At 42.5% G+C, this 15,774-nt stretch overlaps 1 protein-coding gene and 1 long non-coding RNA gene across 2 annotated transcripts; one reads left to right on the forward strand and one right to left on the reverse strand.

Moving 5' to 3' along the window:
- The first annotated feature begins 3,138 nt into the window (after positions 1-3,138).
- Positions 3,139-4,219, forward strand: LOC123989244. The gene is made up of 3 exons (XR_006830482.1): positions 3,139-3,386; positions 3,499-3,793; positions 3,868-4,219. It is a non-coding gene; the product is annotated as an uncharacterized LOC123989244 (long non-coding RNA).
- A 1,982-nt stretch (positions 4,220-6,201) lies between these two features.
- LOC114882499 lies at positions 6,202-7,351 on the reverse strand. Its single transcript, XM_029199387.2, has one exon. The coding sequence runs from the start codon at positions 7,283-7,285 to the stop codon at positions 6,380-6,382; it is 906 nt and encodes a 301-aa protein (XP_029055220.2). The 5' UTR covers positions 7,286-7,351; the 3' UTR covers positions 6,202-6,379.
- Positions 7,352-15,774: the final 8,423 nt, after the last annotated feature.

A 15,774-nucleotide genomic window follows, 5' to 3' on the forward strand; every position in this document is an offset into this window, starting at 1 on the left:
ACCGAAAAATCTTAGTTAACTGGGCGTTTTAGTATTATAATTTACTTAATTGTATCACACCAGTCGCGGAACTACACCGCCGTCTTCAACGACATAATCTATCTAAATCTCTTGTCTCGTTCTAATCTGCTCGTCTAGTCCGCGGACTGTTACATATATAGGTCTATTGCCTATTTCGGTGGTGGGGATATCCCCGAATCTTCGAGAATATTCCAGGTCGCGGTTTCTATGCTTACAGCTCGGTCAGCCTGACAACTTGATCGTCCTCGACCAATCACACATACAGACGTGTATCACATTGACAATCGTCAGTCAATAAAACTAAATATTACAAAACATACACTAAGAAACTTAAAAATACATAGTAAATAATAATCGTCATCTTAAACGTATAATGGTTGACCTACAGAATACAAATACTAAAAAAACGCATATTTACAGATATGTAATGTCCCAGAGATAGGTACGTCACTGTACCACCGAGAGCGGTTCCCTTAGACGGCGACTCGTATTAAGTATTTGGGATTATGGGTTCGTGTGGTGTGCGGTTGAGGAGTACAATCCAAACATTAATGTGCTAAACTAATAGTTTATTCAAGTAAGTGAATGTCTGATAACTGAATATGCTTGTATGAAATAATAACGCTAGTATAACAATGTGTGCGGGCTAGAATATGAAATACAATAAGAAATTATAATGAGTACGCCCTAGATGGTAAATACAGTGGAAAATATATGATTAGTATTAGTATCGCGGCTTAATCTATGGATACAGCCAACACTCTGTATAATAACCAACTACGCTAAGTATTGGAAATTACACTCCAGTGGCTTGTACGATATCCTCAGACACGAGTGAACTCTGGCCTACAGGTCGTATTCGGTTTCTGGTCTAGCCAGAGCTATGCTAGTACAGGCCTGCTCAACTCACTAACTCTTTACACTTGAGTATTTGACTCAGTACTAACACGTGTTCAACACGTTGCGCACCATGAGTAGGGTGTTCACAGATCCGAAGTCTCGCACGTCACCACTGAAAGAGAAGGATTTAGCATACTCTTGCGCTCTATCTTTGGCCGGGGATGCCGTCCGGGCCTGGGGCGGTGTTCTTGGCCCCAAGCCTTCGGTGATCCCCGAGGATAGGTGATCCCGATCTCCGCGAGGTCGAACTCCTGCCTGACCCGAATCATGTCCTCACAGCAGGTGGTCTTCGCCCCGGGCGCGACCGTTAGGGTGACCGCCGAGGTTTTGGGAGGGCGGGCGAGACGGGACTTCTTTGTGGCCTGCTTTGTCGCCTTGCCCTCCGCGGTCCCCTCCTTTCGTACGGCCGGGGGATGGGTCGTCACGGTCGTCGTCCTCTTCGCCGTCTTCTTCGCCGGCGGCGGAGGGGGGGGGGCCGTCGCCCCATCTTTCTTCCTCGCCTCCGCCTTCTTGGCCTTGCGGCCCACCACTGTCGCCCACGTCTTGGTGTCCCTGCGGTGTTCCTGCTGGATCCTCTCCATTCTTGCGACGACGAAGGAGGAAGCCACAGGTTGGGCAGCCGCTCCGGGTGCCGCCGTCTTCGTACCCCTTTTCTTCCTCGGCGAGGGCCATGTAATCCCCCGATCTAGGGGGGCGTCCCCTCCTCGCCGCAGCCTCGGTGCTGGGGGTCGCGGATGGCACCGAGAATACCGAACCATCCGACTCCTCCTCGCTGTCCGCCGGCCGCCGCCAGAATCCCCTCTCAGAGGCAGCAGAAGAAGCCCTGCTCGAGAAGGATCTCGCAGACAACGGCCGCACCCTCGTTGAATTTGAATTTAGATTTTCCATGTTCATCCCACGAGTAGGTCGGAACCTAGGTCCGCCCAGGCAGAGCCGCCTTACCTGGGTAAGGCAAGTACACCCGCGGGGTCGCCAGGTACCCCGGGGTTGGTCGCTAGTGACTGGTGAACCCACCAGCCACCCCTGGCACTGATTCCAGGAGCACCCTCCTCACCGCGTGCCGCAGCTTAGGGCTAGGGATTTTTGAAGAGGTTGTCATCCTCGCAGGCCGGCCGGTTAAGGCAAGCCTCCCGTTCCAGCGAAACGTGACCACTGGATTACGGTATAATTGCTAGGGCACTCCGGGTTCGCTACCCGCACCAGACTGCCACACAGCCCGGCCCCTGGAGAACTCAACGACGCCGCTGCAGCCTTCATCGCCTCTCAGCGCTGGACCTTGCCGGCATGGTAGTACCTTCCAGAGTCCAAGGGCCGTAGCCCAGGGACCCCGCCGGCATCGCCCCAGGTCCTCATTGAGGCTGTTCCAGCGGCAGCGAGCGCCCCCCCCTTTCAGTCGCCTTGTACGACAGGCAGGGGTTACCGTGTCTGTATTCTATCCCCCAGTCACAGGGGAGGTTTTGATGGGTTTTCCTTCCCTTGGTGTTTGGTCCGTGGGAGCTATCGCTCCTACCCTCCATGCACTCCGAAAAGTGCATGGCGAGCGTTCCCCTATCCGCCACCTGGGGACGCGCCACGTCGGGGTATCATCTCCCCGCCTATCCTGGATGACCAGGTAGGTCCGTGGACTCTGGGAACCCTAACCTAAATATGGCGGTGACGGCGCTGTATCTGCGGTGGTTTGCACGATACACAGCCACATTCGCTTTTTTGTCATAATCCAGCGTCAGGAGCGGGTCTATCTGGATGAAAACCTCTCGCACAACAAAATTAACGTAATTTTAGTTTTTAACCTCTAGCGGGTCAGGGTCTGATATTTATTTATTTTATTTATTTATTAATAATAAACGGGCAAAGCCCTTTGTAGTACATAGTTATAGCTAGTAAGTATAATCAAAACAATCAAATCGTGTCAGTTGACATACGACAATTACATAAATGAAGACTAAGAAAAGCATAGAGATGAACATATGTATAAGCGAAAACATAAACATGACCTAGTTAGCAGTACTCTCCCGGTAATATACATGCGCCGTAAACCTGACCTGACATGTGCGTCGAAGCGTAAGTGCGTCATTCTTATGAATGATTGGCATAGGAAGTCAAAGAGATTTAGTAAGGTTAGATAGACGTTTAAAGTGCTCAAAAAAAAAAAAGTAAGAAAAAAGTGAAAAGTGAAAAAGAGACAAGGTGTACGATCAGTGTGCGGGAAGTGTTACATTGAGGTAGTATTACATAATTGACATAATTGATTGCGCAGCTTATGTTTGGTTGTATTAATAGAGTCAACAAATATGTCGCACGTTGAGTTGAAGCGATTTACAGTGGCACAAGATCTTCTAACAGTATTTAATTGGCCAAATCTAGAAGAATACATAGTTTCTTGAAAAAGAGTAGCAGTTCTGGTAACTCTAGATGGAACATGGAAAGGTACAAGATCAAGTAGAGATGGACAATCAATGATATTGGTGAGGATCTTTTGCACAAAAATTATTTCATTTATGATACGCCTATCACTGAGTGTAAGAACTTTGAATTCGTTCATAATAGTACTATACTCATGATCAAAATGACCCATAGGAGAGGAAGTTTTGAAGGATAGAAAACGTAGGAATCTATGCTGAATGCGTTCAAGAGCTTTTGCATGTTTAACTAGCCGAGGAGCCCAGATAATGCTAGCATAGTCTAGATGCGGGAGAACAAGTGCATAATATAACATCAGTAAAGTTCTGGGATTCTTGAAATGATAACATGTGCGCTTAAGGTATCCCAACATCCTGGATGCTAAGTTAGTGATTGAAGAGATGTGCAACTCAAAGGACAATGCACTATCAATAATCACTCCGAGGTCTCTGGTGTTAGAAGAGATAGTTAGGTTAGTATTATACAGTTGGTAATTAAAAATTATAGGATTATTACCCCTATGAAACCTAACAATTTTACATTTAGATACATTGAGACTCATTAGATTACGATTACACCAATCTTCCAAGTACACAATGTCCTGCTGCAGTAGCTGCGCTTCATAGAAAGAGGTAACAGTGCGGAAAAGTTTAAGGTCGTCAGCAAAGAGTAGGAACTTACAAGAAGCAAAGATATGCCTAATGTCATCAATAAAAATAAGGAAGAGCAAAGGACCAAGATGGGAACCCTGTGGGACGCCAGAAGTTGCTAATATAGGTTTCGATAACTGGCCATGGTACTTGACTTGTTGTGTGCGTCCTGTTAGATAGCTGTAGAGCCACTGTAAAAGCTTACCATTAATACCAAAGGAATAAAGTTTATCAACAAGTAAATGGTGATCAACTCTGTCAAAAGCCTTAGCAAAATCAGTGTATACAGCGTCTACCTGCTTGTGAGCATTTAAGGCCTGAGATATAAAGCTAATGTAACATGCCAAGTTTGAGGTAGTTGACCTCCCACTAATGAAACCGTGTTGTTCAGGTGCGATATAAATGTGCAGAAGTTTGGAAAGTTTACCACAAACTATGGCCTCAAAAATTTTAGCTGCAATGTTAAGTAAAGAAATAGGTCTGTAGTTTTCTACCTTAGATTTATCGCCTGCCTTGAACACAGGTGTGACAATGCTTTTCTTCCATCGTGAGGGAAACTTGCCAAGTTCAAGGGATTTGCAGAAGATAATCCAGAGAGGTCTGGACAAAATGAAATTACAGTGTTTAAAGATGCAACTGGGGAGCTCATCTTCCCCAGGGCTTTTGTGATCATTAAGCTTACTGATTTGTAAAAAAACATCACCAATGCTAATATCCAGAGAGGAAATGCAGAGATCAGTTTGTCCAGACACAGGAACGTCTGCAAGGCCAGGATTAAGAGCGGAAAAATTAGATTCAAATGAGTCCGCAAATAGGTTAGCGACAAAGAGGGGATCATTGGATTCCTGGTTACAGTAACTCATATTCGTAGGAACAGAGTGAGACAGGCGATTCCTATTTACAAACGACCAGAAGGCCTTAATGTTGATCCGGATGTTATCTTCCGCGCTAGCTATATATTTCCGATGGCATTCCCTAGTGAGCAAGTTACACCTACTCCTGAGTGAACAGAAGTGTAGATAGTCTAAATACCGTAAGTGCTCCTTATATTGCTTATGAGCTGTTTTCTTAGCCTTTACCAGTGATATCAATTCACTGGTGAACCAGGTCGGATAATTACTATGGCGAATAAATTTATGACCTCCCATCCATACCACTGTGTTCCTCTCGTCAAGGGCTTTCCAATGACATATGACCCATCTGGATTTGCCGCCCAGTTTTTGAGTAAACTCAATATATATATTTGAAATCAACTTAGTTTTTGACCTCTAGCGGGTCAAGGTCATTTAAGACCTCCTACCCACACCATGGTGTTCCTCTCATCAAGGGCTTTCCAATGATATATGACCCATCCGAATTTGCGTCCCACTTTTTGGTAAAGTCCAACCGGAATTTCACCAGTGGAGCGACAAACCATGTTATTGAACGCGAATTCTACCTTTTCTAACACCTTATCCCATTGGTCGGGGGATGCGGATAACTTCGCAATCATTGGAGTCAAGTCGCGTTGGACCCGTTCCACCTGACCATTCGCACGCGGGGTGCTGACGGCAATCAATATATGCGCCACACATTCCTTTTCAACAAACTCTCGAAACGCGTTAGATGTAAATGCGGTTCCCCGATCGGTTATTACTCGCCTTGGACGACTGTACATTCTAAAATAATCGCATAGGTGGTGTATGACTTCCTCCGACTTCGTTGATTTACAAGGAAATAAACGCACATATTTTGTGAACGCATCAATTACTGACAGAAGATATTTATAACCGGGTTTACTATTTTTTAAGGGGGTGTCCTGCTTTACAAGGTCCAAAAAATCGATTTCTTCGCTAATTTTTTTGAAAGGGAAGGAAACAATTGATCTTCATCAACTTGCAGGTGTGTTTAAATACATATTTAATGTGGTCAAAAAATTTTTTATGTTGTAAAATTGTACAACATGGCCGAGTTATCAGCCGATTCGCGGAGCACCTTGCGACTGTCGCCTCCAATTGGCGGGAAAGATGCTGGTCGTATTTCTTGTCTGAAATAAAAAAATCCAAATGGTATTTAATGCTGACATATTGTTCTTCTGGGTGAACTAAGAAAAAGTAGAAGAAAAGCGCGAATTTATACTTTTTTTTAGTTTGATACGAAAAATGTCTTTTTTCTGAAAAAAATATTTGACTTTAACGTGCTATAAAAATGATTTAAAAAGAATTTTTTAACAATCTTTTTAGTTCACCCAGAAGAGAATTTAATTCTGAAGAGGATAAGCTTTGGTTCAGTTCAACAGGTCGCATAGTTTTTGTGCTATCACGCCCGCCAATTTTACAGAATCGTAAAAATGAAAAGTGGAGAAATCGCGGTTTAAAGTTTTCGGTCGGAGAAAATGTTAATTATTGGTTACTTACACTAGTGATCTGTTAATCAGCTATTCCGGCACCATATAGTAATCCTTCCGCCTGTTCAAAGAACTGGTTTTGCTGCATTTGTTGTATTCTACGAGCTGTACGAGCCTCCTTGCTGCTGTGTGTCTGGCGCATGGCTTGTCGTGCGAGTCGCTGCACGTCAGCTGTATCCGCGAACATTTTGCATTGCTGCCCAATATTCAAATGCAACAATTGCATTGTAATTAGGATTGATGTATATCCTTCATTGAACATACCTGCAGCCATGTAGGCGGCAATTTCAATTATTTGATGGCCTGAATTTAAATGCTTCGGAGTCATGCGCCACACCGTTGCATTGAATGATTCGTTCGGGTTTTGTGTGTGTCCACCTAAACATCGTTCCAGAAGCTCGTCGTTTGAGAGATCTTCATATATCGGACGGATCTGTTTTTCTATTTTTTCATCAATTACACGTACACCATGCTTAAACGATTGTAACTCATTTATGGCTTCAGCTCTGCGCCATTTGCACCAGCTATCGGCGCCTGATGGACAATTCTCGTGTCTCGGTGATTCATCTGTCGAACAATAATGATCCAATGTTGCAATTATTGCTTTTTTCATTTCTCTAACAGACTCCACATTTCTTCTTATAGCCAAGCCATAATAAATTGTTAGTTTTTTTATTAAAGCTTCTGTTAGCCGGTTCTTACCGCCGAGCTTCTCTTTCTTTCTGATGTTTCGGAGTCGCGTACCCATCCGTTTCTGTACATGTCCCACGCATTCATTTTTCGTAACCGGGAAATTGTCGCCGTACGGATTCTCCTTCAAAATACCCGCAAAAGTCTTCGAATCACCGTCGCCAATATAATTCGTATACTTCACACCAAATTTTTCGTCGGATCTCAAAAACATTTCAGTTATTGAATCCACCTCCATTTTCCCTGCCGAACCTTCATGATTTGAGAAGCATGTTTCTTTATGTTCTGCACACCACTCATCGAATGCGACGTCGTCTAACTCTTTCTTCTTCGTGGTGCATGCGTGGCAGTATGCACTTTTTACGATAAGGTCGAGTACTTTGCCACTGTAATACCCGATGAGTGTTGTTACACCGTAGAGTGAAGTAAAACCGCGCTTTTTCCACGATCCATCGCCGGACACTTTCAAATGTGTTTCACTTCTTCCTTTTTCAATATTTTTCTCCCGCTCTTCTTTGACAGCTTTATTGCTCATTGTTTCAAACATCGATCCCGACGCCCAGTGACAGTGCTGCACTATCTTGTCGTACGTTGATTTCGCCAACCCTTGGCACAGGTCCATAAGGCCACAAAATACATTCACGCCTTCTCGACCAACACCAAAGAGCCTCATAACGAACACGATCCGTCTGTTTATTTCGTATCCGGTGTTTATTAGCGGCCCTGAATTGATCTCTCTACGACCGCACTTACACGACACGATAATTTTAAAACCTAATCCTCGATGTCCACTTTCTTCAAATTTCACGCTTTGTTTACACGATCTGCATATTAAAATATCAGCAATCGCACCAAAAACTGTAAGAAATTCAACTATTCGGTAACAATGAAGTGGATTCACAATTATATCTTCGCTGCTCGCAGTCGACAATTTTTTCGCACTGGTACTACCCATATCCAATACTTCATCGCCTTTATCAGGTGAGAACCGATTACCGTGGAATTTACGTTTATGCGGCTTCGCAGCCCGATCGGAAGTCGATTTTTTACCTTTTGGATAACTTTCCATGATGCTGGACTGTTTTATAAGTATTTGTGTGTACACTCAGTCCCATCGAAGTTGTCGCAGTGAAGTTGGCGCGCTAACGCCGCCGCGGCGGCGTTAGCGCGCCAACTTCATTGCGACAACTTCGATGGGACTGAGTGTACCTATGACTTTACACCGGACGAAGCAAACTGATCTGAAGATCAACGAAAAGTGAAGTCGCATTTCAATGTCTTGTCCCGATTCTAGCGCGTCGGCGGTCTTTCGCTCGCGGTCGAGCGCGACAATGCCGCTTACCTGTGTTCGGAGCTATATCTCTAAAAATACTTCGAATTGGCCGCTGTAACTTTGTGAATACATTCTTGGATAGTTTATCTATCGACTTAGGCAAAAAAAAAAAAATCGATTTTTTGGACCTTGTAAAGCAGGACACCCCCTTAATGGACCATAATGGTCCAAGTGAACCGTGTCGAACGGTAACGCGCCTTTCGGAATACTGTAGAGGTACCCTTCTTGTTTCCCCCACAACGACGAGAACTCAACGCACTTTAAACAATTTCGAATATGAGTTTTAATCTTATCTCGCATTTTGGGAAACCAATACACGCGCGTCAAATTTTCAAGCACTTTATCAACTCCTATGTGCCCTAGGTCATCGTGACCGGTCCGAATAACATTATTTTCTATTTCTTGAGGAACATAGAATAACAGCTTTTCATTTTTTACCTTCTCGTAAACTAAACCATCGCGTAACTCAAATGATTTATCCTTACCTTTCGTTAACCACTCTCGAATTGCACAGATCTCCGCGTCTTGATTTTGTTTCAGCGCGAGGACTTGATCGAAAGTATTACCCTCCAATATTAACACCCTATGGCACTTGCTTAAGGCATCGACGTGCTGTATTCGATTGCCAGCACGATGTTCAATTTCAAAATCGTACATCTGTAAAAACATGGCCCAACGCGAGATTCGAGGATTCACAGTCTGCTTGGCAAGCGTCAATCGAAAGCTATCGCACTCAGTTAAGATTTTAAAACGTATCCTGGACAAATAAACGTGGAATCGCTTAATCGCATATACCGCCGCGAGGCATTCCAATTCAAAACTGTGGTACTTGGATTCCGCGGGGGTTGTTCGACGACTGAAATAAGCAATCGGTTGCAGCTTACCATCGTCCTGTTTTTGCAGTAGAATGGCCCCGAATCCACTTGCGCTTGTATCACAGTGCAACTCATGTCAGTCGGTAGGTAGCTTCGATGAATAGATAACTAAAATAGGTTGAGCAACCAAACAGTTTTTCAAATAATTAAATGCTCTATATTCGTCTTCACCGACTTTGAAATTATTCGTCTTAATTACGTCATATAGAGGCTTAGCAATTCGAGAAAAGTTAGGAATAAACCTACGAAAATAGCTCGTCAAACGAACGAATTGATGCATCTGTCGCACGGTGCGAGGCATCGCATTATTGACGATCGCATTAATGTGTTCACCGCTAGGTCGAATGCCTTCAACATCTATAAAATAACCTAAATAATTAATTCCGGTATACGAATAGGAACACTTATCAAATCGAAAATTTAATTGGTGTTCTCGGGCTATATAAAATACTTCGTATAAGATCTTTAGGTGTTCGTCAATGTCTTCCTTCGCGATTAAAATATCGTCGAGGTATAGCAAGATTTTCGTTTGCCTAATTAGTTCGAATATATAGGCACGCACCGTAACCATGATTACTTGCGTCGCAGAAACCATGTATTTCGATGCGAGTCGAATCTTCATTTAAGAATCGACGATCAACGTTCAAATCACGAATAAAATTAAGTTGTTTGGCGTACTGACTCCATCTAAAATGCAATTCTTGAGGCACAGTTTCGTCCCAATCGACCTTGATCTTCCAACAATCCTGCATAATGAGCTTAGCGAACAAGATAATAGGACCGAGCAAGCCTAATGGATCAAAAATTTTGAGATGTTAGCCAAGATATTTCGCTTGGTAATTTTAGCGGATAAATCGATTGAATTTACGGTGTAAATAAATTGGTCCAACTGAGAATTCCATATAACTCCCAGCGTTTTTAAAATCGGATTTTCTTCGACTGCGTGATCCAGATCCAAAATCATCTCAGTTATATTGTCGAGCGCGCGATGGTGGTTAGAGGCCCACTGGCGCATGTTAAAACCACTCAGCCTTAAAAGTTCAATTATTTCATCTCGAATTAACAAGATTTCTTCGAGAGAATTAGCACCGGTCAGAAGATTGTCCACATACAGATCGCGCTTTAATATCCGAGAACCTCGTGGAAACCTCGCGCTTTCACACATCTATTGAGTTCCCATACCCTGATTTCGTCATTATGATACCAAAACATACGTTAGTATTTTAATCAGCTCGCGTCGGAAATTTTATTAGGTGTATCCGGCGCGTACGGTGTCGTCGAATTCGGAGCATTTGAATGCAAAAGCGTATGATGGAACTGATTGCAACGCCTACAACGCATAGAATTACATGTGCCCGGATGCGCACGCAGACAATTACGACAAAGTTTTTTCGCCTTCACTACATCCCATCGCTGTTTGTGATTTAACCCTTCAAATCCCGGACACCTATAGATGATATGTTTTCCGCGACAATGGGAACAAGCGTAAGAAGTGGACGTAACAAATGTTTTTACGCCCGAATCAGACTTCCGTGCCTTGGACGATTGCATTTCCCGACCGACGCGACGCTTCTCACGCGATCCTTCTCTTTCACGCGCGGTATCGTTGTCTAATGTACAGAGACTGAACGCGGTCTCGTTGATAAATTTACAAACTTTATCTAAACTGGGAAAAATATCGAGGCTAAGAGACTCTTCCCACTTTCGACGCACGTCACAAGGAAGCTTCCCCTCTAGAATCTGTACGATTATTCCCTCATCCGACTTCACCTGTAATGTCTCTAGCATATTCAAATGCTGACAGGCATCGTCAGCGATTTTTGATAATCCTTCCGGAGTCGCGGCAGTTAACCGAGGAATGTTAAGGATGGCCTCATAATGTTTTGCCAATAGAATGCGTCTCTTCTCGTATGAATCGACCAGGGGTTTCCAAGCGTTTTTGTAATTTTCGGCGCTGGCGTCAAAACGCGCGTGTTTATTCAAAGCCGTGCCAGTAAGAGAATTTTTTAAATATAAAAATTTACTCAAGTCGCTAATTTCAGTGTGAGCGTTGATCATAGAAAGGAAAGTATTTCTGAATGATAACCATTTGTCATGGTCCCCGTCGAATTTAAGCAACTCTGCTATGGGTAGTTTAAGTTGCCGTTGCTTTTCAACGAAAGTCGAACTGCTAAGAGGGTTATTTACGACCACGTCGACGTCCCGGGACCCGCCTGCGCTCGACATGTTCTCGACTCTTTACACGACATTGTAGAAGTTATCGCGTATTTCCGCCATCTGTTCTAGGCCTTCGATCGTCTCATCTAGCAACTCAAGTTCGTCATTGAGTTCTTCGTACGCATTAAAAAGTTCTGTGACGCACCCAATTTGCGCTTTATCATGCGTGTTGTCGATCTCATTTTGTTCGACGGCAGTACGCAAAGCCGTTATTTGCCGTTTAATTGCTGTGCGCTTCTGCGCGATAAAAGCGATGCGATTCGACATTTTGATAGATTAAAAAACTATCAACACGCGATGCGAAGTGCGTTGATGCAATATAATACGCAAAGAAACGAAACCGAAAATAATACAACGATATTAGATGAACACCGTTCTTGTTTTATATCTCCCTCACTCACGCTCTCCTTAGCTTACGTGTTCTAAAGTAAACAAGATAAATTTCGTGCGAGAATGCGGACTGAGCCGTTAAGATTAGATTCGAAATGATTCGATGGCAAGCTCACAGAGATTTCAGACGCAAATAAAAAGAGGTTGAAAAATGAATATCTTATCTGTTTTCCAATAAGATATGTAGGCTGCGGGCGACAACTAGACTAGAGGCACCCCTGACGGAAACGACGTCCTTTTGATGACAATAGGTCCTAGGTATGTTGGGCTAAGGCTTGCTGGACTGCACCCCTTTGTTGTAGCGATGCGCTGCTGGCGAGCGACTCACTCCTCACAGGAGGCACTAATTTTTATGTAGAGTCTAAACTCAAACCATTTGTCTGAGCTCCGTGATTCATGGAAATAGAAAAGATATTGTTATGTCGGCGGGATAAGCGTAATGAAAACTCGTAATTGATAATGATGAAATTAACTGAACGTAGATATATTTGAACAAAATGGAATGATAAAAGTAAAAGTATAATAATGGCTGACTGTTCGCTGTAATCGCACGTGTACTGAGCGTTGCAGCTAAGTTGCCGAGCACCAACAAACTGAACCGACAGAGGGGCAAGGGGACTGTACGTTCGCTCCACCTAATCCCCTCCAGGAGCCCGTAACTTGAGAAGTGAGCGACCAGATTGCATAGGCGTAAAATTTCCATATTCGCGGAGGAAATTATATTTTCTATATATGTACATGTTCCCAGACTGCAATTTTTTTCAAATTATTAATGTATTTGTAATAATGTATTATTATTATGTTATATTATTAAAACATATGTTATTTTTTCTTAAATATACCTATTATTAAGACAAATAGTTTTCTTTTTTAAAAATAATTTATCCTGATTTATTCTTTTTTCTTGAATATCTGTGGTTTATTCAAAACCTATGTTAGAAGATTACCTATTGAAATAATGTGCAGTTTTGTTCGAAATCATATCCGAAGTTTATGTTAGCCTAGAACCAAACTCTACAATTTACAGTCTTAAAAATAAGAGAGTTATCTTGTTAAGATTCACGTGAAAACGATTACAAGGGTACGCCAGTTACACAAGGTTAGAGATTAGAATGTCGCGTTGCCGTCCCAAACTTATCTTTCGCAAGTGACCTATCTGCTGCAGAAGGGTCCCATGGGTCGCACCCCCATAGGCAATGACAACTGATGTTCTCCAGATGCCTTCGTGCGATGCACTTTATTGCACGACGAAGGAGTGGAAACCATAAACAACGGCTCCAAAAAGATTTTTCCAATGCTCCAAGTAACAGTTTTCCCAGAGCAGTCTGTATGTGCACATCGTTGATCGTTTTTCTGAGCTTTTTGTTTTCATTTCCGTTTTTATTATAAGTTACCGTTAGTACCATTTAGTGTAAAATACTATAAGTGTACTGATAAGTTTAGTGTTAAAGTACAATAACAATTTTCGGTTTAAGTGTAGTGTTTAGTTAAGTATTTAAATACTTTTGTTAGAATAATGGCTAGTCATAAAAAAGGACAAATAATCCATAGTGAAGCGCGCACTATGGTTAAAAAACTTATAACAAAATGTGAGGAGGAAGCAACAAAAGGAGAACTCCTTCACCCTATTGACAAACCTGAAATTCGTGCTGCTGATTATACAGGACTATCAATGAGGACGATCAGCAGGATTCGAAATGAGAGTTCTTCCGAGGAGGAAAATTTACCATCGCCAGGAAAAAAGCGAAAAAAGACCACGGAGTTGTATTGCTCTGAGGAGAACAGAGCTGTCATTAGAGGTATAATAACTGACTTCTACGTTGAAAAGAAATGTATACCCACTGGTCCTAAGCCCTTGATCGCCATTCGCGAAAAAATTCATTTTCCATGGTCAGTATACTCTCTCTACCGACTATTAAAAAATATGGGATTCAAATGGAAAAAAAGTAGTAGCATCAGGAAAGTCCTAATAGAAAAACCGAACATCAAAAGCTGGAGAGAGAAATATTTGAGAGAACTACAGATCGACAGGACGAAACATAGTTTATATTGATGAAACGTCGGTAGATGATACGTTGAGTTTCTCCAAATGTTGGCAGAGTGACGACATTTTGGGAGTTTTAAAAAGTGCAAGTTCTTCCCACCGGCTCATAATTGTCCATGCTGGTAGAAACAATGGATTTGTGCCAAATGCAGGCTTAATTTTTAAGTCCAGTAGCACCACTGGCGATTACCATGGCCAAATGAACACTGCCAATTTTGAAAAATGGATAACAGAAAAATTACTGCCCAACTTACTGGAGAAGAGTGTCATCATTATAACCGGTGATGTATTTCGGTATTCCGGACGGCAACGAAAGAAAACTCTATGTGTGGTGTTTTACGTGTTGATATATTTACACAACTAATACGAAATAATAATTAGATATACAAGTGGTAAAAAAATACAATAATGGAAAATAAGAATATATGTACGACGGAGGCTGTCTCTTTGGTAGACGTTTTTCTAGTGTCGCTAGCGAGGCTTTTTTCTAGCGACGCAGTCCCCTGGGCCGCTTTGGTGGGGGATAGAAAAGGTGTTGGAGGGGAACGCCTATTCTCACAATATATATATATATAATTTCAATTGATTTCGTATATAAGAAGCTGTGGTGGTGGTCTAGAATCTGGAAAATCGAAGAGAAGATGAGAACTAAATGCACACGCACTACGCGTTCGCGTTTGAGCCTTAGTTATTTACGGCGTTACGGATACGAAATACGATTGATAATATACGAGATACAACGCGACGCGGAAAAAGAATATTAATTATTATCGGACGATTTAAAATGAAAGAGAAAAGATAGATAATTGAATAGTGTGAAAAGATTTTACGTATTCGTATGAGTCCTTTACGCGGAAAACGAGAATCGCACTCTCCCGGCACTCTGCCTTTTACAAGGACTTTACCGGTCAGCTAATCACTACAATTTTCACGCGTAAACTATTTCTCGACGCGAACACGGGCTCCCCGTTACATACCTCTCGATTTTTCGACGAAGAGTGATTTGCTTCAGTCAAGCGATCGTATCTCAGGGTTCGACCCGCGATCATGGGCCTAAAGTGAGACATCATTTGGCAAATCAGGGCACATGTCGAAGGGGAAAGCCCGCACGCATTGGGTTTAACTAGGCGCGTTTCCCGAGTTCTCATCCCTCCTTGACCTTCTTTCTGACTCTGTCTATGGTTGACTATCTTTCTCTTTTTACCCCTACAGCGCTTCGTGAATTTCGTGCATCGCAATTTCTATACCTTCTAGAATCTTCGGAATAACTTCTATTTGATTTTATTCGTTTCTCAATCAATTAATGAAGCTTTTAGGAACGAAACTCTGGTGTCGATTAACGTTTATTTATGTTATTTGTTATAATATTCATGTAGTTAATAGTATTAGGGCTTTTTAATTCATTCGACGTATTTTATAATCGATGTTTGTTTCATTACACGCATTTTCCGGCTTTCGTGACAAGGAGATTGATGTTTTATTTTCAATTAATTTCGGGAGCATTCTATTCGCATTTTCGTAAGTTCACGCATATCGAATAATATATATATATATACGTTAACATATTCTAGGAATTTGTTCCATAACATTGCTTGTAGATGCTTGGCAGTTTTTGTTGCCTAATCGTGACAATACGCGTTTATGATCCCCGTCGACCGTTGTCTCGAACGTTCCTAAACGTTCGTCGACGTTTTCAAACTCTCAGTGATTGTCACGCAAACCTCGCTTTCCATTCCTATTCAGATCGTTTCATATCACTCAAATAAATCACTTTCATTCTTTATTGCACTCATTCTCCCGTGGAAGGATCGGCTGACGCATGCTTTACAGGTACGAGAGGTATCCGCTTGTAAAATAAGGGCGAAAAT

This window comes from Osmia bicornis, unplaced genomic scaffold (genome assembly GCF_907164935.1).
Source record: "Osmia bicornis bicornis unplaced genomic scaffold, iOsmBic2.1, whole genome shotgun sequence".
NCBI lineage: Eukaryota > Metazoa > Arthropoda > Insecta > Hymenoptera > Megachilidae > Osmia > Osmia bicornis.